Source organism: Acinonyx jubatus, chromosome C1 (assembly GCF_027475565.1).
Source record: "Acinonyx jubatus isolate Ajub_Pintada_27869175 chromosome C1, VMU_Ajub_asm_v1.0, whole genome shotgun sequence".
Taxonomy (NCBI): Eukaryota; Metazoa; Chordata; class Mammalia; order Carnivora; family Felidae; genus Acinonyx; species Acinonyx jubatus.
The window spans coordinates 156,551,243-156,576,745 of record NC_069381.1 but is presented as its reverse complement, the minus strand read 5'-3'; the positions used below and the strand labels follow the sequence as shown (position 1 = coordinate 156,576,745).

At 40.6% G+C, this 25,503-nt stretch overlaps 1 protein-coding gene and 1 long non-coding RNA gene across 16 annotated transcripts in view; one reads left to right on the top strand and one right to left on the bottom strand.

Moving 5' to 3' along the window:
• The window catches only part of MYO3B (myosin IIIB), a 471,131-nt gene that overhangs the window by 219,934 nt on the left and 225,694 nt on the right, over positions 1–25,503 (bottom strand). For 13 of the 15 annotated variants that reach the window (XR_008295422.1, XM_053215252.1, XM_053215254.1 and 10 more), the window contains 4 exons: positions 14,239–14,448; positions 2,440–2,536; positions 1,803–1,919; positions 1,183–1,287 (listed from right to left, as the gene is read on the bottom strand). Coding sequence is in view for 14 of the 15 variants with exons in the window: in XM_053215252.1 (XP_053071227.1) it covers positions 1,183–1,287; positions 1,803–1,919; positions 2,440–2,536; positions 14,239–14,448 (529 nt within the window). In the remaining variant the exon portion in view is untranslated. The remainder of the gene's footprint in view (positions 1–1,182; positions 1,288–1,802; positions 1,920–2,439; positions 2,537–14,238; positions 14,449–25,503) is intronic. The other 2 variants (XM_027055520.2, XM_053215251.1) reach the window with 1 other exon arrangement.
• LOC128314060 (uncharacterized) lies at positions 912–11,784 on the top strand. Its single transcript, XR_008295423.1, has 3 exons — positions 912–1,212; positions 9,477–9,545; positions 11,525–11,784. It is a non-coding gene; the product is annotated as an uncharacterized LOC128314060 (long non-coding RNA).

The window sequence follows — 25,503 nt, the reverse complement described above, 5'->3', positions numbered from 1 at the left end:
TAGTGAATTATCAGACCTGAGGGTGGTTGTGGGAATCCCTGAATTTGCAGGCTGGGCAGAGTGTAGGTAGCTTGGGAATCCCTTTTGTGGCTGGAGTCTTAAATGGGGGCAGTCTTTGGGGCTGAGCCCTAATGCTTTGGGGTCTGTACTAACTCTGAGAGGTATCAGAATTTAATGGAATTGAGTTGTTGGACATCCAGTTACCGTGGGAGAATTGAAGACCTGGTTGGTGTTGGAAAAGACAACATTTGGTGTTAGAAACGACAACAGTGTGGGGCAACTTCTCAACTTGGAAAATACATGTATCTCTCTCCATTTACTTCCACTCTATGAAATCTATGGATATTTCACATGTCTGTGGGAAATGCAAGAATTTAGAGAAGCCAAGTTTCTAACCTATAGTGAATCCATGTACTCTATTTTGTAAGTTGCCCTGTTACAGTTTCATCTATTCCTCAATGAATCCAAAGCTGAGACTTCACAGGTCTCAGGAGATTTACACACAGTAATTCTCTCACAAAATCTTCTCACCAATTTAGGTTACTTACATTTCAAACAGACTAAAGACACAAAGGAAAATATACATATTGAAAGTAAAGGAAGGGTCAAAGGTTGGATATGTCACCACTGTGAGTCAAAGGTCCAGAAAGGGAAGTTGTATGGGTGAGCTTTGTGTTTAACCAGCATTGAGTTTAAAATCTGTTCAGTCTTTACCAAATCTATCATAATTTCTCACCAGCTAAATGATGTGGTACATGGTCCCCGTCAACCCATGTACAACACAAAAAGGTCTGAACCACGAAAATTCTGAGACCTTAATAGGAAGGAATTTCATATATGTCATTCTACATTCTGTTTTTATTACAATTGTTGCTATGTAATCAGGTTTGTGTCGACTCTATGCTCTCACATTCATATTAGAAACATTCTTATTAGATTTTATCAGGGAAAATGAGTGCTCATGATGTGAATGTTTCACATTACAGAAAAGAATTTTCACGTTCTCCTGCCGCTGCAGCTTCTATCACTGTTCCTGTTCCAGTGAGCTACTCTTTCATTTCCTATTTCCTTGAATCAGCACCAGCAACCAGAATGGAGTTTTCAGGAAGACATAAGAGCTGCAGAGGAAGACAGAACACACCCTACTGTGTGACTTGGCAGGACAGGAAGGGGAGTTCTTACCTGGTCTCTGCTGAAAGTAACCATACACTGGTAAGCAGCATCTGCTGATGCAAATATGTGGGGCGGATTGGAGGCACGTTTCACCCCATGATAAAGTCTGGAAAACTGAAGAAAAAAATAAGTAGTTTAAAGAAAACTTCTAATGCTCCAGTACTTGTTGCCCGTGAAACCAAGACTTTGTCACTTAGTAGGGGAACTGCAGCATCAGAAAGGCTGCAGAGCACAGGCTCTTGAGTCTGCAGGCCTCCGTTCAAATCCCAGTTCTGCACTGACTAGTTTCATGAACTCCTGTAAGGGAGTTGACTTCGCAGTGCTAAGTCTCTTCTTCTGCCAAACAGGGTGAATAACAGTGGCCATCTCACAGGATTATGAGAAGTGAGATAAGCCAGTGCCTGGCCTATAGCAAGCACTAAATGAATGTTAGCTATTATTGTTATATCTTGCTCTAAAGTTACCCCCAAAATGCAAGAACTCCATCTGTGATGCACTGTTATCTGCAGTGTGGGGTATACACCACTAAAAGCGGCATAATTTTATTTTTGCTTTTCCCTTCTTTTTATTTTCCCTTGTGGTTTTTAATTTCCTCTTAAGAAGCAACATACTCTCAAAGCACCCCTTACCTGCGGGGAGTATATGCTTAGATTCTGGAAGGGGTTTAAGGCAATTAAGATGTCTCCAACATAGGTGTAAATCAGCAAGTCCACATAACGCTTTTGCAACTGACGAATAATTGTATCCTAAGAAGAGGATAAATGGTATTGAAGGTAAACATTACTTCCAACCAGGAGAGAGTTCTAATAATAACAACAAATTTACTCTTACAAGAAAGTTTTTTCACTCAATTTAAATCAAATTTACTCTTACAAGAAAGTTTTTTAGTCAATTTAAATCATAAGAGAATGCTCCTCTTCGTGAAGAACAAACAACTATCTTGACTTAAGAGTTAAACTGGACCTTTTCTAAAACAAAATAATTTCCAGTGATGTGATAGATCATTTAGGCTTACAATATAAAGAGCTTTATTGGAAAAAATCCAAATCCTTTCCTTTTCATCGTTTTGGACATTTGGGGAACTAAAAATGAACACAACACAGGATCATAGTCACAGTAACCAAATGCTCCCCGAGCTTCACCCCAAGGCTATACAAACAATTAAATTTTCAAGTGACCTTAGGAAAACATGGTCACAAGCAAAAGGTCAGACCATTCACATGAAACAAATGTCATCGGTGAGATTGCCTACTAAATATTTAGTACCTCATCCAGAACCTCTAAATTGACCAAATCATCCTCAAGGCAGTATTTTTCAGCATCTTCCACATGATAGGGTCTTCTGGTGTGCATTCTTTCATGTCTAGAAATTTATCCAGAGAATATTAGCATTAATAGAGTAAAACGCATAGCAGAACATAGGCGACGAGAATGGTTCATTCACGGTCTTATCAGATATGTTCAGAGACGTCAGAGGTGGGGACAGGAAGAGCAAGTCTAGTCCAGCTCGCCACGCTGTAGGGCCCCCTCCCCATTGCTGTACAGCTATCAGGAGTAAGGTGAGCTCCAGACCTCAAGCCTCCCTTCTACCACGGTGAGGAACATTTCCAAATGGGCCCATCTAATACTTATATTAGCTTTTCTTAAATGCCAACTACAGCCTTTCCAGAAATAAGTATCTCCTCCTGTTTTTCCTATTCACTGTCAGGTACACAGTTCTCACCAGGGTACTTCCCTTGAGGTCCCCTCATGCCATCCACCAGCATCAACCCCAACTTTTTGAGACATATTTGAAACTGCAGAAAACTTGAGAGAATAATATAGCAAATATCTATAAATCAAAAATGTTTACATTTTATCTTATTTGTTTATTTGAAATCCCTTTGTTACCCATGTTTCATCCCATTCTCCCTTCCAGAATGACTACTCTTTGGTGGGTAACCTTCTAGTCTATTTTTAAATATTGGTCATACATATGAGCAATATACATTTTCTATATGTTAATTATAAAAATGATATACTGTAGGTTTCATTCTGGAAACTTGGTTTTTTCCACTCAACATTATGATTTTCTAAACTATGTATATATGTATATACAGACACGTACATTATTTCAGTCACTTTAATCACTGGGTAATATTACATCATATGAAAACATACCAATTTATTTACCCAGTTCTATGATGATCAACACTTAGGTTGATTCCAATTTTTTCCTATTAGAAACAAAGCGGCACTCAGTATCATTATATGTATCCCCTTGTCTAAATACGCGAGACTTTTCTCTTAAGGGGCATTACTCCACAGGCATTTAAGAAACTTGGTTGGCAATCAATACCAATCCCCTTTGGCATACCAAAATATAGTTCTTTAAGGTATAAAATTATTTCAAGTCACAGTAGGCCTTCCCATAATTCCCTTCATAAAGGGATCACTACTCAATGTGGTGTAGGAGGAAAGCATCAGCTTAGAAGTTAAAAGCTCTGGATCCTAATTTCAGGGTTCTGAGGAGTGTGTTGTGGTTCACTCAATAATCCCCTTAATTAATGGCCAGCATCTCAGTGTTCTTCATCTATAAATAGAATCTCTCATGACTGGTCTATCTATCTCTCGGGGGGGGGGGGGGGCTGTGAAAACGATACAGTCATTGATACAGAAATGCAAAAAAAGTTGAAAACAGTTACCAAGCACTATTCTTACAACCTTATCAAAATCTGGAATCAACAATTTGCACAAATCTAAATATTACTTGGAATACCAATAACTAAAAAAAATCACATGAAAATGCCTCCCAGGTACTATCATTTCAGCAGCAGAGAAGCATCACTGCACAGTACTTCACCAGCACCTTTTATGCTCACCATCATCACAGCTTCATAGGATACAGTGTTATTTTGCCAGGTCCCAGAAGCCAGCTTTACTGAACATTTTACCCTAAGTACCATGTGGGCGTCCTAGCCTCCTACTGTACACTTTGTCCCTTGCTACATGCATTTCACAGAAGTAGGGAAAAGGGAAGAAGCAAACTCAACAGCTCTACATATTGAATCTTGACTCCATAAATACAATTGAAATGGGCAAACATTGACTTTTTTTTCCTTCTTTCTGCCTATTAAATTAAATTTTACTTCCCAATTCCCAGCATTGGCAGACTTGAAGAAAGAGTGTCTGATGCATGCATGGTATTAGTCGTTTCCAGTGCTAGAACCAGTCTTGCTGCTAATTCACAGAGAGATTCAAAACATATGAAGCGTAAATTTACTTAATACAATCAAATTTATAACCTAAGCATTTTAAAAATTATTAAACAGAAGCATTTATTCATCTGTGTCCTAACATATTAGTGATGTCAAAGAGAAATCAGATTGAATTGAAATACAAATTTTTACTAAAACTCAGAGGCTGCTTCTAGCTAGCCACCTCACTAAATAAAACAGTAGGAGGGTGCATATATCTGGCCAAATCCTCTCCACATAAAACCTAAGCATTTTTTCCCTTGAAGTTCATCATGAAATGAAATATCACAATACCCTTTTTATAAAATAATTCTTGTCATATTAAATTCAGCTAGTTTATCTCCTTCCTAAATCCGTATCTTGCAGTTGTATGAAATAGACTAAGAGTTTATTCTATACATCTTCAACAAAGAAAATCAGGAATTAAAAAATCATCCACAGCTCTGGTTCCAGTCAAGATGGAGTAAGCACTCTCCACTGTGCCTCTCTCCTGAATGTGGCTCAATACCCTGGACAGAGTGCATGTGACTCTGAAAAGTGAATGGTAACAGGCAGACTGGGAAATCAGAATCTGAAATACCACTGAATCAATGGCAGGTTTCCCAGGGATTATTTTTCCTCCAGTAACTCCTGACCTGAACTTAAAAGCAGCCTGAACCACAGACAGGGATGTCAAGCTTCATGCTAGATGACATTTTTACAGCCAACCAAATATGGAAATACCAATAAAACCTCACGTGCAACATCACAAATAAACTCTAGAGAAAGTTGTGACTTTCAAGGTGAACATGTACATTGCAATACCACCAGGATCGAAGCTGTTATCTTTTGAGCCCTGTCTATATGCCAATCTATCTATCACAAATTTAATCTCCAGGAAACATGCAGATGCTGTCTGCAAATCGGGGTTTCTCACAAAAATTTTCCCCTTATTATATTTTATAAACAACTTTTAAAATATGTTACCTGCTGTGATTAGCCATGTATCACCTCTTCCCATGCTTGTTGGCCATCAAATTCCTTAGACAATATTTGCTTCCAAAATCGAAGCTGGCAATCTAGAAATTGATGTTGATGCAAGGTATTTCCACTCTATCAAGACCACTTCACTTTCTCAACCAGTGAAGAAAAATATCTGATATCCCTAGTTCTGCCTTCCCCAACTAGCATTCTGAAACTGCCAACTGCTTCATTTTCCTGCTTTGGCTATGGGGTTTGGAGGGTCTACTGAAGAGAAAAAATTATTCCAGTTTTTATTTGTTTTTAAAAAATTATCTTAGACTTTACATATACTCATAGAAAGTATTATGTTCTTTAATATTTGTCTATTTTTAGTTGAAATTAACCAGAATAATTTGGCTTAAATTTTTAAATTTTCTTTCAATGATTTGTCACCAGTAAACTACCAGCTTAAATTTCCTTTAAATTCACATGCTCCATCTAGTGCCTTACTTGAGAATAGCATCTATTATCAATTTTTGCTGAAGAATTCCCTGTTTAATGTGAAAATTACAAATTTCCAACTACAAGGTACTTGGATTGAATGTTCCAAAGTTCAGAGGAATGGACAGATACATGGATAGATGAATAGCAAAAGGCATTCTATTAAATCAAGGGTGTAAGTTTTTAATGACTTAAAAGGCATTTTTTAAAATGCTTATTTTTGAGAGAGGGAGAGAAAGGCAGCATGCGAGCAAGGGAGGGGAAGAGAGAGAGGGAAACACAGAATCTGAAACAGGCTCCAGGCTCTGAGCTGTCAGCACAGAGCCTGATGTGGGGCTTGAACTCAAACTCACGAGCCATGAGATCATAACCTGAGCCGAAGTTGGACACTTAACCGACTGAGCCATCCAGGTGCCCCGACTCAAAAGACATTTTCAAATCCCAGCAAAGTCCATACTGCTTTTCACTAGATTCTTATTTGTTTTTATGAGGCTCTAAGTATGTTAGCTGCCAAGCCTGGCTCCCTAGATAAAGGGAGTTTGTCGGGGGGGGGGGGGTGGTGGTGGTTAAAACTTAGAAAGGAAGAAACTCAAAGCTCTGGCTTGGGCTGATTCTTGGAGTTTGGGGTTGGTGGGAGATAGTGGATGGTGAGTAGGACTGACCTTAGGTTTCAGGGATCAGGAAAAGGAGGAACTGTGTCAGAATTCCTGGCTGAAGTAAGGTGGGAATGAGGGCAGGTCTGAAACATCAAGTCCAAGGCAATGGGTGGAGAGTAAGAAATGGATCTGAAGAGTGGGTAGAAAGGCAGAGGCTAAGAGTTCCTGTAAGACAAGGTTCAGCATAGATGAGGCAGAGGAAGGAGAATGCTTTGGAATGTCTCAGGCCCAGTCCATGAGTGAGAAAGAAGCTGTAAAGGGTACCAAGCTGATTCAGATACTGGGGGTATTATTCTCTTGGAATAAATCCCTGAAGTACTTCTGCCTTCACTATAGTTTCATCTCTATGCCTCACCATTATGGTTAAAATCATTTGTGTGTGAGAGTGCTTTTTAATATCACTGGGCTACAGACTTCTTTGTTCAAGCTGCTGGCCCTAAGAAAGATATTGACAAATATTATGTATTTTGCCCAAAAGCGATTCTCTTCCTATCCATCAACTATACCCATGGAAGCAGGTAGGTCAAAACAGGGCCACAGGAGCCTCACAAAAATGTGGCAGAATGAATTCTTCTCTTGTTCTATGATGAAGAACAAAGCATTAGGAAGCCCTCTGAGGCAAAGTCAGGATGAGAAAGAAAGAAAATTTTTCAGCCTAATAATTACAAGAGATGTGCCAGTGAGAGAGGTTAAATGTTGCACTGAGAAATGCTTGATGGTATTTTGGACAGTCAAGTAGTGACAGGTCCATTGTGAAGGATGCCTCTGCTTAGCTCTTCCACACTCAGGATCAGAGCCCTCTCCTTTATCCAAGAGTAGATGGGAAGAAATGGAGAATGACTAACCCTCCCATTAGATTCCAGATACAAAAGGAAATAAAATCTGTTGAAGGTGGAGAAAAAAGGGGTAGAGAAGAGAAGGAGTAAGAAAAAAGGTCTAGGCTCAAAGGTGGTAGTCCTCAAAATTCTAAGGCAAAGGCTTCTATGGCCATGGACAGAGCTCAGGGACAAATTGACAAGTTGGAACAGATCAGAGGAATCGGAGAGATCAGAGGAACTCCCTTATCACCACATTCAATGGATTCCATCCGTATAGTGAGGAAAATGTTACTCAAAACCGAGAAAGAGCACTGTTTTATTTCTTCAAAATCATTATTTACATTTCAATATACCCTTTGATAACAGAGATGATGAAAGAGAAACTTATTTGACTATAACTGTATAATTATGGGCCTAGAAGGAGAAAAACAACGGCAGGCCATCTAGGTGTGATGCCATTTTACTAAGAGTCAAATGTGGATGGAGATACCACCTAGAGAACTCTAACTACATGTGCTCTATCTTGACCTAGAACTTAAGTTTATATCTACCAAACACTACAATAAACAGATTAAAAAACAGAATTGTTTGGGTGGAAATCACTATAATATCTCCCTGTTTTTTCATCTAAGCATGGTTTTGGCCAGAATTCCAATAAATCAGCAACTTATTATCAATCATATTAAACAGAATTTGATACACCCACCTACCCTAGGCAGCAAGAATCAGTGACAACAGCAGAAAATTCAATATTATTCATTCAGTTATAGACCTATAGATAGATAGCAGATACTCATTATATCAGAATGCTCTTACCTCTTACGCATTTAGATAATGCATTTACCTCTTAGCATTTACTTGATATCTGTTAGGAGGACAGGAAGATCTTTAACCTTCTATGTATCAAGCATCTTCAGCACTTGATAAAGTAATCATTCAAAAGTCATTCATTAACACAGGAGTCCAGGAACTCATCAGTGTACGCAATATGGTGGATGCGAATGAGTGTGTGTATGTGTGCACGCGCACATGCGTGTTTGCAGGGAAAAGAGGAAGTCAATGAACAAGGCTTACTGGGGAAGGCTAGACAGTTAAGCAGTGAGAAATCTGTTTTTAAAGGTCACTGCTGCAGGTTGAAAAGAAAATCAGAAAAGCTGAGGCCATTGTTTTAATCAGCCCCAGGCAAATAGCAAGGGTAGAATAAAAATCCATTTAACAGAGCAGAAAACAACCAGCAACTTAATTCCCCTACCAAATAATACTTAGATTAGACCCCTGGCATTTGAGGGCTTAACATTTGTGGTTTCAGCGAGTCCCAAGCCACCCGCAGGGGAAAGACACGCTGGATCTTGTAATTGTACTAAGGGCTGCAGTTGAGCCCATAATGGGAGGTTGGAAGGCAGGAGGGAGTCACAGCACAGGCAACACAGCACCTTTCCTGCCTCCACTCACATTCCAGACACTGGTTTTGCTCTTCTCCCACTAACTCCTGTGAAGTAATTAAACAAACACGTTTTCATGTCTACTTCTCTGAACTTTAATAGTGACATAACATGCCAATGATATTGATGAATTCAGGGATTTATAAAACTGGTTTGGGGGAAGAGTCCTTTTGAAGGTCAAGGCAATGGAAGCTGATGTAAAGGAAATGGCCAAATTGTTTAAAAGCATCCCTGACAATTAAGTAAAAAAAAAAAAAAAAAAAAAAAAATGTAGCGCCTAACTATTGTTCACTGGATTTTAGGGCTTTTTAACCTCCTCTGAGAGAGTAAGCCTTGTCTTCATAACTACTCTACTGAACCTGAATCAAACATATGCTATGGCAAAATTACAAACTACTGGAAAAACTTAAATTCCAACACAGTTACACTCATACACTGTAATCAGCATTAGGAAATAGTATCAAATCTCAACACAATGCCGCTTCTCCACAGTTGCTTCACAGACACAATGTGAAAGGGGAATGGATCACAGCCTAGCTTTCCACACAACTGTACCACTCAGAAGAGCTAGAATGCTTAGATCCAGGAGAGGGGAGATGGGGCCTTACCACCCAAGCCCTTCTTTGTGTACTGTGTGGCTCCTGCTCTATAGTGAATAGGCTCCCATGATTCCTAGCCTTGTTCTTGAACACTTAATTATCTCAACAGAACTGAAGTGGACCACTGCCCATCATGCTCCTGCCCCAGCTCCACTTTCCAGCCACTCACTGTGAAAAGGTAGTGGAAGGGGCATCTTCCCTGCTCCCCTCTGTATTTCCCAACCACACTTATCCCTAACCAATCTTTCCCTTTTAAAATTCACACGTGTATCATTTCCTCCAACAACTGACCCCCCAATCTCCTTTCTATCTCTGCTCTTTGGTTCCCCCATCCCCCACCAATCACTTTGTTAATGCTTCCCACATACTGACCTCAGGGTTCCTCAACTTGTCAACAACTTTTATTTCTAACTCCACCAAGTTTGTCCACAAGTTCAGCCATGGCTAGTTCCCAGTTATTTCTCAAAAGTTCCCAAGATCTCAGCTCTACAATCCCTTGCTCACCATCCACTCACTGAATCTGTTCTTCATCTGCATTGTAACTGTCAGTCTCCTAACCTAGACCAGACCTCAAGATTTAAAAAGCTATTCTGGCTTCACTTTCTTCCAAATCCCAAAAAGACCCCAAGGATACTCATCTTAACTCCCTTGCTCCCTTGTCCACCCATCATGTCCACCTAAGACAGTCTCCAGTCTGACGACCTGGGTATATATCTCTTTTCTCTACTTCTCCTGCTTGTTGCTAAGAAGCTAGAGATAATAGATAGGAAGGGCAGTGGTGGTGATGGTACATTTTTAAAGAGGTTCTGGTGCCAAGTGCTCTCCTGAATGCTCTACATGCATTATCTTAAACAGTGATTAACTTCACTACAATGGAATGCTATTCAGTTAAGTTCCTCGTGGGTTTTCTGTGCTATTGAGCAATCATCATGTCCATCTTTAATAAACCCTTTATCATATTCCTCCTAGTGGCTATTTCAGAGAGTTAACATTTTCCTGGAGTCCAACAGTCTGCTCCCAACTTTGAGATCACCTTAATCTTTTTTGAAAGATAAAGAAAATTCACCATGAGTTTCCTCATAGGACCCTCTCTTCTTACCCCCATCCTGCCCCTCAAACTTTCTGGATATCTTCATCTAACCTTTCTGTGTCTTTCCCAACTTTGAGGTTCTTCCTAAGGTCAACTTTCCTCTTGGGCCTTTGTTTCCACTTCCTCTTGCTTCCTCTATTACTGTCTCTCTCTTTATTTTCAATGTCTCTCTCTATATAAGATCCTCCCCTTCATCTGTTCAAGTTTCCCCCATCCTTTAAAAACCTGCCTTCTTCCCCTCAAACTTTCAATTTCTCTCTCCCCTGGAGAAAATACTAAAGTTGACAGAACATTCCCTGCCTTTGCAGGAATAGTAAGACATTTTTCCCTGCAGACTGTTAGGTCTCATTTCTCTGCATTAGCTTTCAAAACTAAACAAGTATGTCCAGCTCGAAGATCCAGGACCATCTGGAATACTGCAGAATCCTACTCTGGACAGAAAGCTGGAAGTTTTGTATAATTTCTGGAAGTACCTGGCATTGCATTTGGTAGAACAGGAAGAGGAAGAAACTTTCTTTACCAGTCTCTGTTTCTTAGTGTCTTCCAATTTCTATTGGATTGCAGTCTGAACCAGGGCAGAGAGGCAGCCTAATTTGGGTAGACCCTGTGACACTTCTTACCGCCCCCCCCCCCCCCCCCGCCCTGCCTGATCTCTCTCATCCAATCCACCACAAAGTCCTGACAATACCATCTTCTTAATATCCTCTGTTATTTGCAATTGCCACAACCTGCAACTTTGTCTCTCTGGCTCCTGCCTTGCCCAGTTCCTCCATTCTCGACATTGCAATCAGAATGATCTTCCTGGAGCACATGCCTGCTTGAAAACCTTCAGGGGCTCTTGAGTGACTAAGGAACAAATCGAAGCTCCTTAGCCCAACATGACCCGCTTCCTGCCTGCCTTGTTTCTCCCTCCCCCTGTTCTATGCCAGGCTCCAGTAATGCTAACTAATTGTTCATCAGATTCCTTAAGCTCTCCCCAGTCTCTGTGCCTTTGCCCTCTGCTCACTGCTCATTATTCCCTTCTACCTAAAATAATCTCAATCCCAACTCCTCTGTTTGTTCTACAGGACACTCCAAGGATCATCTTCCCACCAGGTCCAGGGGTCTTTTCTTCCCAGGTGTTCCAGGAAGTACCTCAATATCCAGGTACTTTTCATGTTGAGCTGTTCTTGTCTGATTCTTGTCTGTTTCACGCACTGGACTGTTAGCTCTTTATCAGGAACTGTATCTAATTTGCCTTTGTAGTCCCTCTGTTCAGCAGAGGGCCTGACACATGCACACATATAAATGTCTTTTGAATGAATAAATGAATAAATTAGATTTTAAATGAGATAAAACTGGTATTTTTAACGTTCAGTAGCTCAGTACTATTTATTTTCGTGATGTCATGTGATAAGTAGAGATGAATTTGCGCAAGTTAAGTCCAAGAGGTAGTTAGTGTTACACAGAAATGAAGACCTTTGAATCAAATAGACCCTGTATACTACTGCTGCTACTGCTAACACTGTGAGAGCTCACTCTGTACTAAGAGCTGTTCTTTTTATGTACTGACTCACTTAACCCTCAAATGAACCCCCATCTTATAGATGAAGAAACCTCAGAACAGAACAATTTAACAAACTGAACCTAAGTGGCTGAGCTGGGATTTAAACCTGGCAGAGCCACCACACTGGGTGACCGTAATTGTGCAGAAGAATGATAAGCTGGGTATCTGTTTCACTCATCTTTGCACTCACCTCAAATTTTCTGCTTTCCCCACCTTACCTTGTAAACTCACAACTTTAAATATACTGAATTACCAGCATCAAATGATATTTGAGAGTTTTTCTGGGTGGGCTTGAAAAACACCTAGGTAGCCAACCCCTGCCAGTTGCTAAAAGGAGGTAACAGTGTGGGACAGGTGGTAGGTTAAGTGTCAATGACAGGCATTGTGTTTCCTTTAGAATTAATTTTCCTACCTCTTAATAAGGAAGTTGCTGTTTATAGTTTTGATTCCTATTTATGAGGCTGTGGAGTTTCTTTTTTTAAGTTTATTTACTTATTTTTAAAGTAATCTCCACACCCAACATGGGGCTCAAAGTCACAACCCAGAGATCAAGAGTCACATACTCGACTGACAGAGCCAGCCAGGCATCTGTGATTGTGGGTTTTTTTTTAATGACTTTCAAAGAAATACAAACTCGTGAGTGAAACTAAAGATGCTGTGAGAAGCCTTTGCTACCAGATTTTTGGTAGCAAAGAAGTTAACAAAGATCAAGAGAAACTACAGGAAGCAGGTGAGAGAGACTGGAGCCTGATTCTCTATGGTAAAAGAAGGGAAGTCTTTAAAAAGAGAACACACATCTGGACTGGCACAGTCAGGCCCATGTGAAAAGCTGAGTAACGTTGCAACTTCAGTCTCAGAACTTGTTCTGCAGCAGGTTTCAAACAGAGAGAAAAGGAGGGAAGGCCTGATTCAACTTAGAGCCTTTAAGTGCTGGGTTTGTTTTTTTGCTTCATCTGTTTGATTTTATTTGATTTCATCCTCATTTTCGGTGCTAGCGCTGTGTGTGCTGTGGGGACAGGGGTGGTTTTGGGGCGGTGGTTGGTTTATAGGAACAAAAGCAGGGAAGAAAAGGGATTTAGTTCCCTGGGGCTTAAACGCAAGTTCCTACTGCTTCAAAAACGCACCAAGTCACAAGAATTTCTCTATCCCGTAGGCAAGCCATAGAAACACAAATGACAGTGGAAAAGGGGAAAGAAAGAGTAGGAAAAAATTTGTTTTGAGCTACCCAAAGGGAACTTGGTGGTGGAAGGGAAAATCAGCAAGGTATAGTCACCTTGAAACCATGCCTCCAGCTCCAAGGGTTCTGATGCTTTTTGATTTGTAAACAGTGCTCTCTGCAGAATACATGAATATTTCCAGAACTTGTGACTACTACTTTATTTTCTTCACCTCCAGTCCTCCGAATGTTCTCTTAATAATAATGGATTAGAGCTTATCTACATCCTGGCCAGTTTTATAAAACCAAATAATTGCTGAGCTGGGAAGCAGGTTTATTTGCATTTTAAAAATTTTTGTTAAAGAGAAATTCTGCCACCCTCTGGACAGAAACCAAAGATCTGTTTCTTAGAGACCACCATGGAATACCATTTGAAGCAACTGTCCCTGAAAATACATGTTTATTTCTTAAAATCTATGCTTTAGGAAAAGGAGGGCAGGGAGGGAGAATCACTGTTGTTTTGGATAGCACAGACATCGCCTGTGGGGGGAAAAATCATTTAAAAATACTAAATTGCCCCTAAGGAATTTTTAACTAAAGAACAGGGTCTCAGAGCACATTAGAGAAAAATCCTCCAGTGTTTAATTTGTAATCTTCCCAAAATCGCTTTACAGCCTACATTTCTGCTTTCTAATCAGCAATGGCCAAGTAAAGATCTCTCACACGATCTCAGCTATGGCTGCTTTCATACAGCTACCTTTATTGATTAAAAAAACCCACATTCATATTAAATATAAACATATATGTGTGTTGGTGTTTAACTAGAACTCGAGGACACATTGGGATTTCAGCCACAGTTGAGGGATGTTAGTCTTAAGAGCACAAATGGACAGCTTGTTTCTAAAGCTCTCCTGATCTCATCCACTGAGTGTGGAGTACCTAATGTCATGTAAATGAAACTCTCAAAAATGCAGGGATGTGATAATTACCAGTACTAATCCCGAGCAAATCAAAACACATGACATACCATTTTTATAAATAACCAGAGAGAGGAAGTAGGGAGAGGACGAGTACCATACCTGGTTTTAACAACAAGGTTTAGATGCTTCTGGTCTTGGAGGACCTTGGCCAGCTGTTTTTGCAGAAATAAAACCTTCCCGTGGGCTTCTTTAATAAATGGGTGGTCGAGGAGATGTGTGACAGAAGGCCGCTTTTCAAAATCCTTAATAAGACACCTGTTTGCAAAAATCAACAACAATCCAAAGTACAATCTTAGAGACCTGGTTCCCCTGTGAGTATGAGAGAAAGGAGGCAAAAAAGATCATTTATAAAACCTGATCACTAACCTTACACAGCTCTTTCTTTATCCGTACATACCAGAAGGTAAAAAAAATAATAATTCTCTGCTAGTAGAATTAACAGTACATCAGAAGTCTATTTTATTTTGTGTGAAGTACATGTTGAAAACACAGTAAGTTTTTGCCATTAATTGAATTTGAAGTGCTCAAAACACGGGAAAAATAGACTGATCAGACTGAATTTTCTGTCTGAATTTTCACTACAGAAAAATGTTTACGATGGAGTCAGGTGGATTAGTCTATATATTTTACAAACATATAAAATTATATATTGTCACTCAAATAAAATCCTAATATATGAAATGTCCACCATTTGATGGTAGGGAAAATGCATTCAGGAGTTTGCAAGGAAAGACACTGATCACAAAGAAACCTTCATAGAGAAAGTCTAACACCTTGATGTTTTCTGAAGAAGCAGAAAAACCTCAGAACAGGAAGTGACCATAATATAATTCAGATGAACTGGAATGGAATTATGCAAACAGGGAACAAAAAGTCCATCGAAAATGGTAAAAAGTGGGTTGCATTTAAACTCCTCTGTGGTTAATTGGTTAAAACCGCACTGGTGTAACCACTTTCTGTTTCAGATTCAAAGGCCCTTTTCAAAGAAAACAATAATTTAGTACATTTTGCTCTGTGCCCTATGTTATCAAAGATGATTCTGATACAATGAAATATTCTACTGAAATTGAATCTGATAATGCCCCTCCAATTACCATTGTATTTCCATTCTGAGTAGATGCCCCTGATAAGAGAAAGAAATTTCAACAACTGCCCTTTTAAACTATCAGCTTTTAGCTCACTTTGGAGGCTTAGGATAAATGCTAAATGCCATTCAGCCCACTCTGCAAAACAAAATTGTTTCCAATTTTCCAAATAGTGACGTGCTAGCAACATCCAAAACACAACATATTGTAAACAGTTAAATGTACTCACAAATGGTAAAAATAATCAGCCTCACCTTGAGTGCCTTCTCAACACTCTCAAGCAAAGTTCTTACAACAATCCTTAACTGTTGGGTTTACAAAATGGCTTTAATCTTTCCACTTTACATCTCAAACCACTTTCTGATCCCTCACCTCCTAGTCCTGAAAAGATATTCAGTAAATTTCCCAGTCAGTTTTAGAACTGATTCAAGGGATTTCCTATCTATTGGAACTAGAGCTTTCAGTTAGAAATGCCAAAAGAATCTAGATTATCTCCATTCTGTTGCCCGCAGGACTATAAATACCACCTCTGCCTTGCCATGGAAGAAATCAATCATTTGACTCTTATGGGTTCAGGGGCCTTTGGTATAATCTAGTATTTTTCCTGCCAAAAGGAAAAAAAAGTCAGCTCACATCCTTAAAAAATACTATGTTCATGTCTTTATATTAACAATCTTCCCTGGATTCCATGTATATTCATCTGTAAATGTATATTTGATTACCAAAGGAAAATAAATGCTTCTTCCCTAAGCACCTGGAAAATAAAGAACCACCTGGTAGTTAAAGGATCAGTAATACAGGTGTAGTGGCCCCATCCTCCTGGCTTGAGGGTTTGTATATGAAAACTCCTAAAATACAGTCTGTGTCCTCCGAGAGTTCCCACTGCAGATGGATATGGTGGCTTCACACACCCCCTAGAGCCTTGGAGCGCTTGGGTAGTATGGGAGTCCAGGAATCAAGCCTGCCCAGTGATCCGGGTCAGGACACACTACATTTTTTCCTGCACTGAGCAAAAGTACTGGGGCAACCCTCAACTGCCTGTTGACTAGTGCCAACACTTCAAATGGATAACCTCAGGGCTGCGAATGAAGGTGGGTGCCACATTCACTAACAGAAAATTCATAGCATGTAAATGGGAAAGTAGTATGGAACTGCTTCTTCCTTCCTCCTCAGGATAGGTGCCTTGGGACAGTGCCTCACATGAGGCCTAGAAACAAGTAAAGTATTATCTGATACTTTAATAATGAAAGCTCTTTGGATAGTGTTTGAGAGAAGCTAAGAAACCCATACTCCAGTTTTATGAAGATATGTCTCCGCTGGAGTCTGGGGATGTAATTAAAGGCACTACATCTTGTTTCATAATTTTAGCATCCAGTGGGGAAGAAAGGTTGCCCACAAGGCTGGCAGATCATTTGGTATTTTGGAGATAAGCTCTCTCTATATCACAGAGGGAGTAAGAGAAATGGCAAGTAAATAATGAAGCAAGATAATCAAACAGGAAAGAAACTAACAAGTGGATCTGTTGTCTCTTGAAGATCCCCAAAATTAAGATGGTAGGCATTCTACTCTCTGGAAGCAATGATCAGAAGAATTTGTTAGTTCTCTCAGTAAGACCTGAGTGGGCTGAATGTCATATCATCGGATCAGCAAAAGTGAAAATGAGTGTATATGGGAAGAATGCTAAGCAGAGTTGTGGCATACCCAGCTGCACTGGAGGATTTTTAGGAGAAGGGCATAAAGACCTTGAGGGTATAGCCTTATTCTAAAACACTTTTGCATACTTTTTTCTCATGGGGAGCAAACAGCCAGACTGAAATGGAATTATTATTTTACTGATAATAGAGGACAGTATTACCTTAGGAGCAGATAGGGCTGAAAGTCATGCATTACTAAACTTGAGGTCACTGGAATCATATCATTTCATTTGTTCAGCAAACATTTATTACACAGCCAGAATTAGCCAAAATAAATTCATTTATAAAGAATTACGACCCTTTTCCTTGAGGATCTACAATCTAATTGGAAAGATGGGAGGACAAAAGAAACATAGGAAATAGCAAAAGCCAGTGTTTGCTTCTATATGCAGAATAAGAAATAATCACATAAAAGCATAGGGTTTTGGAGCTAAGGGACTGAGATTTTCTATTCTAATCCCTTTTTTCAAGAGGTGAGGAAGTTCAGGTCAAGTCCTACAGAGATGAGGCTAATTCTCTGACTCCAATGGGAGAGCCCTACCCACTCTGCACTGTGTTTAAAATGGCACTGTTAAAAATGCAGAACAGTAGGTGGGACAGAGAGTTTTGGTCAGGGAAGCCTTGGTGGGGGAGGTAAGAAGCAAGCCAGGTTTGGGAGGAAGTCTGGGGACGAAATTGAACTCAATTGGTGAAGAGGTAGAAGACATTTCAAAGTTTGGACACTAGATGGGCAGTGCAAGAAGCCAGACTGGGCAAGCTGTGTAGCCAGGAACTCAGAAGGCCACCAGAACATTCCCATGTGCTCCCTAAGCTTCCTCCTTTGAAAGCCCAAGAACAATTCTTTTAGTCCCTCTTCCAACTTTAACTAGGGTATATTCTTTATAGCCTAAGACTCCAAACTCATACTATTTACTTTTGTCAGTTCTTCATTTCTGTCTTACTCTCCTTCCAGGCAGGGATTTAGTGGATTAAGATAGAATTGACTACTGGATCTACAAGAACACCTGACAGCCTCCATGCCATTTCTGAAAACATGACAGAATTCTCCAACCTGACTTGGAGCATAAACTTTGAAAACTAAGGAGTATATAATATGCTTATTCATTTCAGGATTGCTTTTTAAACCAGGAATTGCAAGTTCCAGATGCAGAATATTTTCTCCCAGCCAGGGAGTGAGCAGTTTTTATAAGGGAATGCAGAGAATGTTGACCTCTGTATAGGAAGTGGGGGTCAGCCAATGTGAGGTGAGTTGGGTGAAACACGTAAGACGTTCCACTGAAAAGAGGAACTAGTATACTGGTCAGGAAGGTTTGGGAAACATTGCTGATTCTCTAACCAAGTAAGTCTGGAGTTTTATAATGCACATGAGCATATAAAATGTTCTTAGAACCTCTGGGATAAAGAAAACAGCTTGATTTTGTTTAAGCCCATGTTTCCAAACTTACTTGGACACAGACTCTTTCTTGTGTCAGTGGAACCAGGGCCCTGCAAGTGACATCCTTGGAAGTGCTGCTGTGAGAAATCAGTACAAGGCGCTCAGAATGGGTGGCAGAATCCTCATCTCAGCTGACTCAGGGGAGACACCCAGAGCGCCTGATTGTCAACAGCACATTTGAGATACCTGTAGGCTGTCGTTTCTGTAGAAGTCAGTGTCTCAAGCTGGGGAAATATAGTCCTCAAGTTCAGCTCTTCCCAGAGTCTTTTACTCAGGAAAAAAAGTAAACAAGGATGAGATTTAGGGATACTACTTTCTTCCAAAGTCTTAAGCAACTCTTTCATTTCCAGATCCTTTTAAATCATTTTTTAAAGCCTGGGTGTAGGTGTGGTGCTCTCTGTGCTAAGAGATAAAACAAAACAAGAAAATTAAAAATGTAAAACTACCATGAGATAGAGTGCCTGGATTTACCCTGGATTTCGAAGGCCATGGTAGGTGGCTTGAATATAATAGAAAAGTCCACCAGAAGAAAATGGAAACAAATTCTACCCTTGAAGGAAATCAATCCATTCCACTAATTTGAAATTCTAGCACCTTCCATCATACTTTCCTGGCTGAAGATTAATTCTCAGAATTCATTAGTGTCACCACATTAAACACAGGTTGTTGCAGCCATGTGCTGTGATCTCCCAGCCTAGCTTCTGCCAGAAATAGGCAAAAAGAAGACATTTCTTAGCAAGAAACAAGGTCTGACTTCCATACTGCTCTCTAGAACCGGTGGGGCCCATGTTCTTTCCCTCCCCAAATGATAACACTGTCGAGACACAGCTGCCTTGTCACTGTAAACTGCCATTTCATAACCAAAAAATCAGATGGCTGAAAGAGGAAGCTATTTATCAATAGTCACAGGCAGATGTTTATATGAATAAAACACACTTGATAAAGAGCAGCTGAAAAGTCAAAAACTAAAAATACTGGTGAACTGGGTGAGAGAAGCAGGAGGGGAAGCAATCCTGTTCCATGCAAAACTAGATCAAAACTTGGGATTTGTGTCTCTTCTAATTTCCTTTTTAATATTCTTTTATACTTTCTGCTGTTTTCCTGTGGGTTTAGATTGTGAAGTGTTTGCACTGGTACATAATATCCAAACAGTTTTGATCAGAGCACACATTTCCCTGCCTCGTGATGCATCTTGCTGCCCTGCAGTTCCTATCATCGTCAGACAGAAGCCTGAGTGACAAAGAGGCCTCTGCATCAAAAGGAGAAAATCCTCCAGGGGATATACTAATTATAGGTTAAATATTGGAGCCCGTGGTGCTCTGTCTTGGAAGGAAATTTCCATTCTGAAAGACAGGACTATGACAAACACAGGCATTTTCCCAAGATGACTAATGCCTCAAAAGAAGGCAGGCTGAGAAACTTGACAATGCATATGTATTTTAGTGAAACCTCACCTTTCCATTTGGTGGAATATTTAACTGCATTTCAGTTTTCATGAAGTTGACAAATATTGCATGTGGTGGTGTTTTAAAGTCTTGCTGGCAAGGCTGGGCTTGCAATGTTAACTTCACACCTGGGATGAGAAAGTGGGTTCCTAACCTAAAACATGTAAGTGAGAACCAGAAGCGCCTTTGCTTTAGTCAGCAAGGTAGGTCTGTGGTTATCAATCAATGAGAAATAGTATTCGCTAAAAGTAAAAAAGCCCTGAGAGTGTAGGACAGAGGGTTTTAGAACAGGAAGCTCTGGGGCACCTGGGTGGCTCAGTCGGTTAAGCATCTGACTTCCGCTCAGGTCATGATCTCACAGTTAGTGCATTCAAGCCCTGCGTCAGGCTCTGTGCTGACAGCTCAGAGCCTGGAGCCTGCTTCAGCTTCTGTGTCTCCCCTTCTCTCTGCCATTCCACCCCCCCCCCCCACCGCCCCCTGCTCAAAAATAAATAAATGTTAAAAAAAAAAGAAAAAGAAAAAAAAAAGAACAGGATGCTCAATCTCCTTTTGAAAGGGGTAACAGGCACAGATTCTGTGTGGCAAAGTCAGAGATAGACTACAGGGCTACAGGACAACAGGGCAGCTGCCATCTTGCCTCAAATGCCAGAGCAAGGAGAACCCCGATGCAGGCTTAGAAAACCATCAAGTCAGCCCTAGCTTTAAACAAAGCAAACAGCACCAAAAGTCCAGAGTGAGCTCAGGGGAACCCAACAAGGAAACAGAAAGAGAAAAACATTGCATTTCCTGTAACCTGAGACAAAGAAGAAATAACTCTTCTCTCCCATAGAAAACTCAAAGGTGAAGAAGGCAACCAGAGAAAAAGCATAGGGTGGTTGGAAGCCACAAGAGAAAATCTAGGTGGATAGGGACAGAATCTTCCTCCAGAGTTAAGGAACATACACTAGGGTAGCTAGAGAAGGATCCCATGCAAAAACAGGGACCAGGACTGGAGGACCTAAGGCAGAAAGCTGCAGTGTGAAAGCCCCATAACAGACAAGAGCTGCAGTCTACGTGACATCTGTGAACAAGTCCTCTTTACTTCATCCTTATGTTTCTGACTCCAAGATCAATAGTAAATAATTAGAAAAGCCCAGACTAACTGGCCATGTTCTTAAGGAAGGTGATGTGGTAACAAAAATTCTAGATCCTCAAGTACTGTTTGTTTGGGGGACTTGCTGGGGGTCACAGCTGGGAGGGACCAAGGGAAGAGAATATACTATGGACAATGGGCAGAGTTAATTTGGGAGGAGGAAAAAGGAGTCAAAGTGCCAAGCAAAGAGATGAAGTGAGGAGAAGGACCAAGTAGAACCAGGCCAGAGTCAAGGATCAAGTCTAGATGGGGACACAAAGGCTATCCAAAGAGAAGCCAATGGAATATGTGGTGGCAGGGGCGGTGGTTTTATTATGATTGTTATTGGCACTTCCTTCTTTGGTTTAATCTGCACTTTTGAAGTATCATATGGCAGCTGCAGAAGACCAGGGATGAGTATGGCCTCCACTGGACATGCCATAGCCAAGAAAGATCCCAAAATTTGTGTCCTACAATCAAGGCAATCTTAAGGACTGTAATCAATGGCCCCAAGTGACCACCTTCTTGCTCCTGTGTTTTGTTTCTTTCTTCCTTGGTTGGGAAAGCACTTTGCACTTAAATATTTTTCCAGGCAACTCTACTCATGTTGCTCAGTTAGGGCACCTGAAAAAAAATGAGCCATTACACCATTGCACAGCCCAGTGACTTGCTTACTGGGCTGTTCATCTGTGTTCAAATCCCACCATCTGATTCGAAGGGCTGGGAAAGGTGTGATCTCTGGGTGATGAGAATCCCTGGATGCCTCCACCTCTCAGGCTGCAGTGCTGCCAGTTCCCAAGGATCTGGGCGTTCGCTGCTCCTGCAGGTACTGCCGAGTCTCCTCTACGCAGCCACACCACTGCCTCATGGGTCTCTGTGAGGGGCTGGGGTCGGTCACAGGTCAGCCGTAGACTCAGCCAGCAAACCCAGCACAGGGCTTTTTTCCTTTAGAGGTCTTCGCTTAAGGTCTTTGCTTTCACGTGAAAATTCAGGAAATATTTGCCTGAAGCACCCCAGGAAGGTGAGGAGTAGTCAAAGAGGGGAGTGATGGCTGAACTCAGAAGGAAGTAGTTATGGAAAACGTGGGTGAGCCTGGGCAGAATAATCTAGATGGTGGCAAGTCCATCTAAAAAAGATATTAGGGACACCTGGGTGGCTCAGTCGGTTAAGCATCTGACTCTTAATTTTGGCTCAGGTCATGATCTCTCAGTTCGTGAGTTTGAGACCCACATCGGGCTCTCTGCTGACCATGCAGAGCCTGGTTGGGTTTCTCCCTTCCCCTCTCTCTCTATACATTCATATAGCATATAATACATAGTTATATATTAAATATTATCAATCTTAAATATTTTAAGTTGTATATTGATTTATTTAAATAACAATGTGCCCAATCTCCAAACCCATTGTTCTCCCAAGTGTGACACATGTACTCACTCATTTAAAAAAAATGTTTGGTGCCTAGTATTGCAGCAGGATCATATAAATAGGTTAAAAGCCAGAGATTGAGGTCAAACTTAACTCTACTTTTTATGGATATGTGTTAATATGCAAGTTAATCAAATTCTCTGGGCCTCGGTGTCTTCATCTATAAAACGGGAATAATGTCATTGTGGGGAGTAAATGAGATAATCCATGTATGGTGCCTGGCACATAGTGAGCATTCAATAAATACCGGCTATATGGGCCAGCCACTGTGCTAGGTGCTGGGGATGCAGTAAGTCAGTCCATTTGGGGAAGACAGCCATGGCATACCCAATTCCCAGCAGGATGAGTGGTATAAAAATAAATGTTAATGTGCAATGGCTCCTTGAGTTAGACTTGAATAATACTGTGTCCATAAATTAGCTACTTTTTCTCAATGCAATTCCCACCACTGTGAACAAAATCCTTGTTTGACAGATGCCCTGATCAGAACTTACAAAGTTCTGGAGGAAAGGGGGGACTTTGAGGGTCTGACAATTCAGCAAAAGCAAAGAACTCTGGCATTTTCAAGTTCAAGCCCTTAGGCACTCCTGTTTTTGAATGTCTGGTTAATTTCTTTGATTCAAAAATCAATTTCCATTTTGACAAACAGTTATGGTCTGCTTCTTAGTCCAGGCTTAAGAGCTGGGGGATATATGAATTCTAATCCTTCCCTTGATCCTATTTGCTACCCTACCCAAATTAAATCCATAATTTCCATTTGCATGCATTTTTTTCCCTCTAAGAGGAAGCAATGGACAGCACCCAGCCATCACCTATGAGAAATCAACAACCGGTTCCATAGCGCATGACTATTAGAAGCTCAGGACTATCCAGGACTAGCGTGGGAGCTAGAAGAGTGCAAAACAAACACAACCTATTATATGCCTCCATAAGAAACTTCTCTTCCAAGGTAATACCAAACTTACATATGTGACATATTTAGTAAACCCAGTGGGACTGAATTTATTGATTCATTCAAACACTTATTAGGTATTTACTGTGAATGGTGCTCCACCAAATGCTTGTGGGGAAAAGATGCCTAGAGTGAGAGGTTAGTCTTCATGGAATTTACAAACAAGTAGTAAAATAGACATAACCATAAATAATGATAATTGAAGGCCAAGAAGTATAAGCACTAGAGTAGTTCAGGCCAAATAAACAACTGTAGCTAGAAGTCATTTCATGTGAGAAATGACACTTGGGACTTAAAGTGTGAAAGGGATACTGACAAGAAGTTCAGGAGAGGGGCATTCCAAGTGGAGGATACAGTAGAGATAGAAGCCCACTGGTAAAATGTGTGGCCCATATGAGAATAGACCAGAACAGAACAATGCAGTTGTAATAGAGACAGGGGTGAGAATCTGGCCAGGAACATCTTATCCAAAACCTAGAAGGCCATGCTGGCAAACTTTGGTTTTCCTTCGTAGCCACACTGAACTGGCTTTTTTGAGCAGGGAGGTAACACAATTAGATCTTTGCTTTAAAAAATGAACAGTCAGGGCGCCTGGGTGGCGCAGTCGGTTAAGCGTCTGACTTCAGCCAGGTCACGATCTCGCGGTCCGTGAGTTCGAGCCCCGCGTCAGGCTCTGGGCTGATGGCTCGGAGCCTGGAGCCTGTTTCCGATTCTGTGTCTCCCTCTCTCTCTGCCCCTCCCCCGTTCATGCTCTGCCTCTCTCTGTCCCAAAAAAAAAAAAAAAAAAAAAAATGAACAGTCAGGGGCCCCTGGGTGGCTCGGTCAGTTGAGCGTCTGACTTCAGCTCAGGTCATGATCTCAAGGTTTGTGAGTTCAAGCCCTGCATCTGGCTCTGTGCTGACAGCTCGGAGCCTGGAGCCTGCTTCAGATTCTGTGTCTCCCTCTCTCTCTGCCCCTCTCCCACTCACACTCTGTCTCTCTCTGCCTCTCAAAAATAAAGAAATGTAATAAAAAAATTTTTTTTAGATGAACAGGTACCACATTATAGAGTAAATCACAGGGAGGGAAGGGGGGATCCCTTTAGGAAGCATACAGTCTGAATTAAGGAAATGAGAAAGGAAAGGTGATGGTTGTACCTGTGAAACTTGAAGGCAAGTCAGGAATGAATAATGATAAAAGAAGGGACGCCTGGGTGGCTCAATCAGTTAAGCATCAGACTCTTGATTTCAGCTCAAGTCATGATCTCACAGTTTGTAAGATCGAGCCTCAAGCCTCATGTTGAGCTCCACGCTGAGCATGGAGCCTGCTTGGGATTCTCTCTGCCCCTCTTCTCCCCTTGCTCTCTCTCAAAAATAAATAAACTTAAAAAAAAAAAAAGAAGAAGGGGCCATTGGTGGAATCTTCAGCCAACTTAGATTGAAATTTATAGGATGCACCTGCAGCTAAACCTTGGCAAATATCATAATCTACTTTTTATCTTCACTACCTATATGTAACCTCTTTCAAAGGAACCCAGGTCTTACCAATTCGATGGTATCTTTTTACTCTTCATTCTATTCAACCTCTTTGTTCAAGTTGTCATTGATGACCACTGTTGACCTGCCTCACCTTCATGAAACATTTTCTTTCTGTGCCTGAAGTGATGCTACATCTCTTCATCGTCTTACTTCTCTGACCACAACGCTAATTTATTTTCACTATCAGGTAGAACAAGATGACAAAAGAGAGGGGACAGGATATGCAAAGACAAGAAGGAGATGAAATAAAATTACAGTATTTATGCCCACAGGCTTGGAATTTGCTGAACAAACAGACTTTGCCTAGTGGATCAAATAAACTGAACTAGATAATATGGACAGAATTTTGCATCCTTTGGAGATGGATATCCCTATTGTTAGAAATTCACAATCTCAAACAAGTCTGTAGATTCTGCTAAAAATAAGTGGGCTTGACTGGTATGTGCATGTCTGGCACTAAGTGCAAATTAAAAGTGTAAGAAAACCAGCAAAAGCTATTATATAAAATTTAAAGTTGATTAATGACTTTTATAATAGCTTTAATATAATTCATATGCCATACAGTTCACACCTCTAAAATCAAAAAGTTTTAGTATATTCACACAATTATATAACCATTATCATAATCAATTTTCTGAATATTTTGATCACTGCCAAAAGAAACTCCATATCCATTAGTAGTCACTCCCCATTTTTCCTC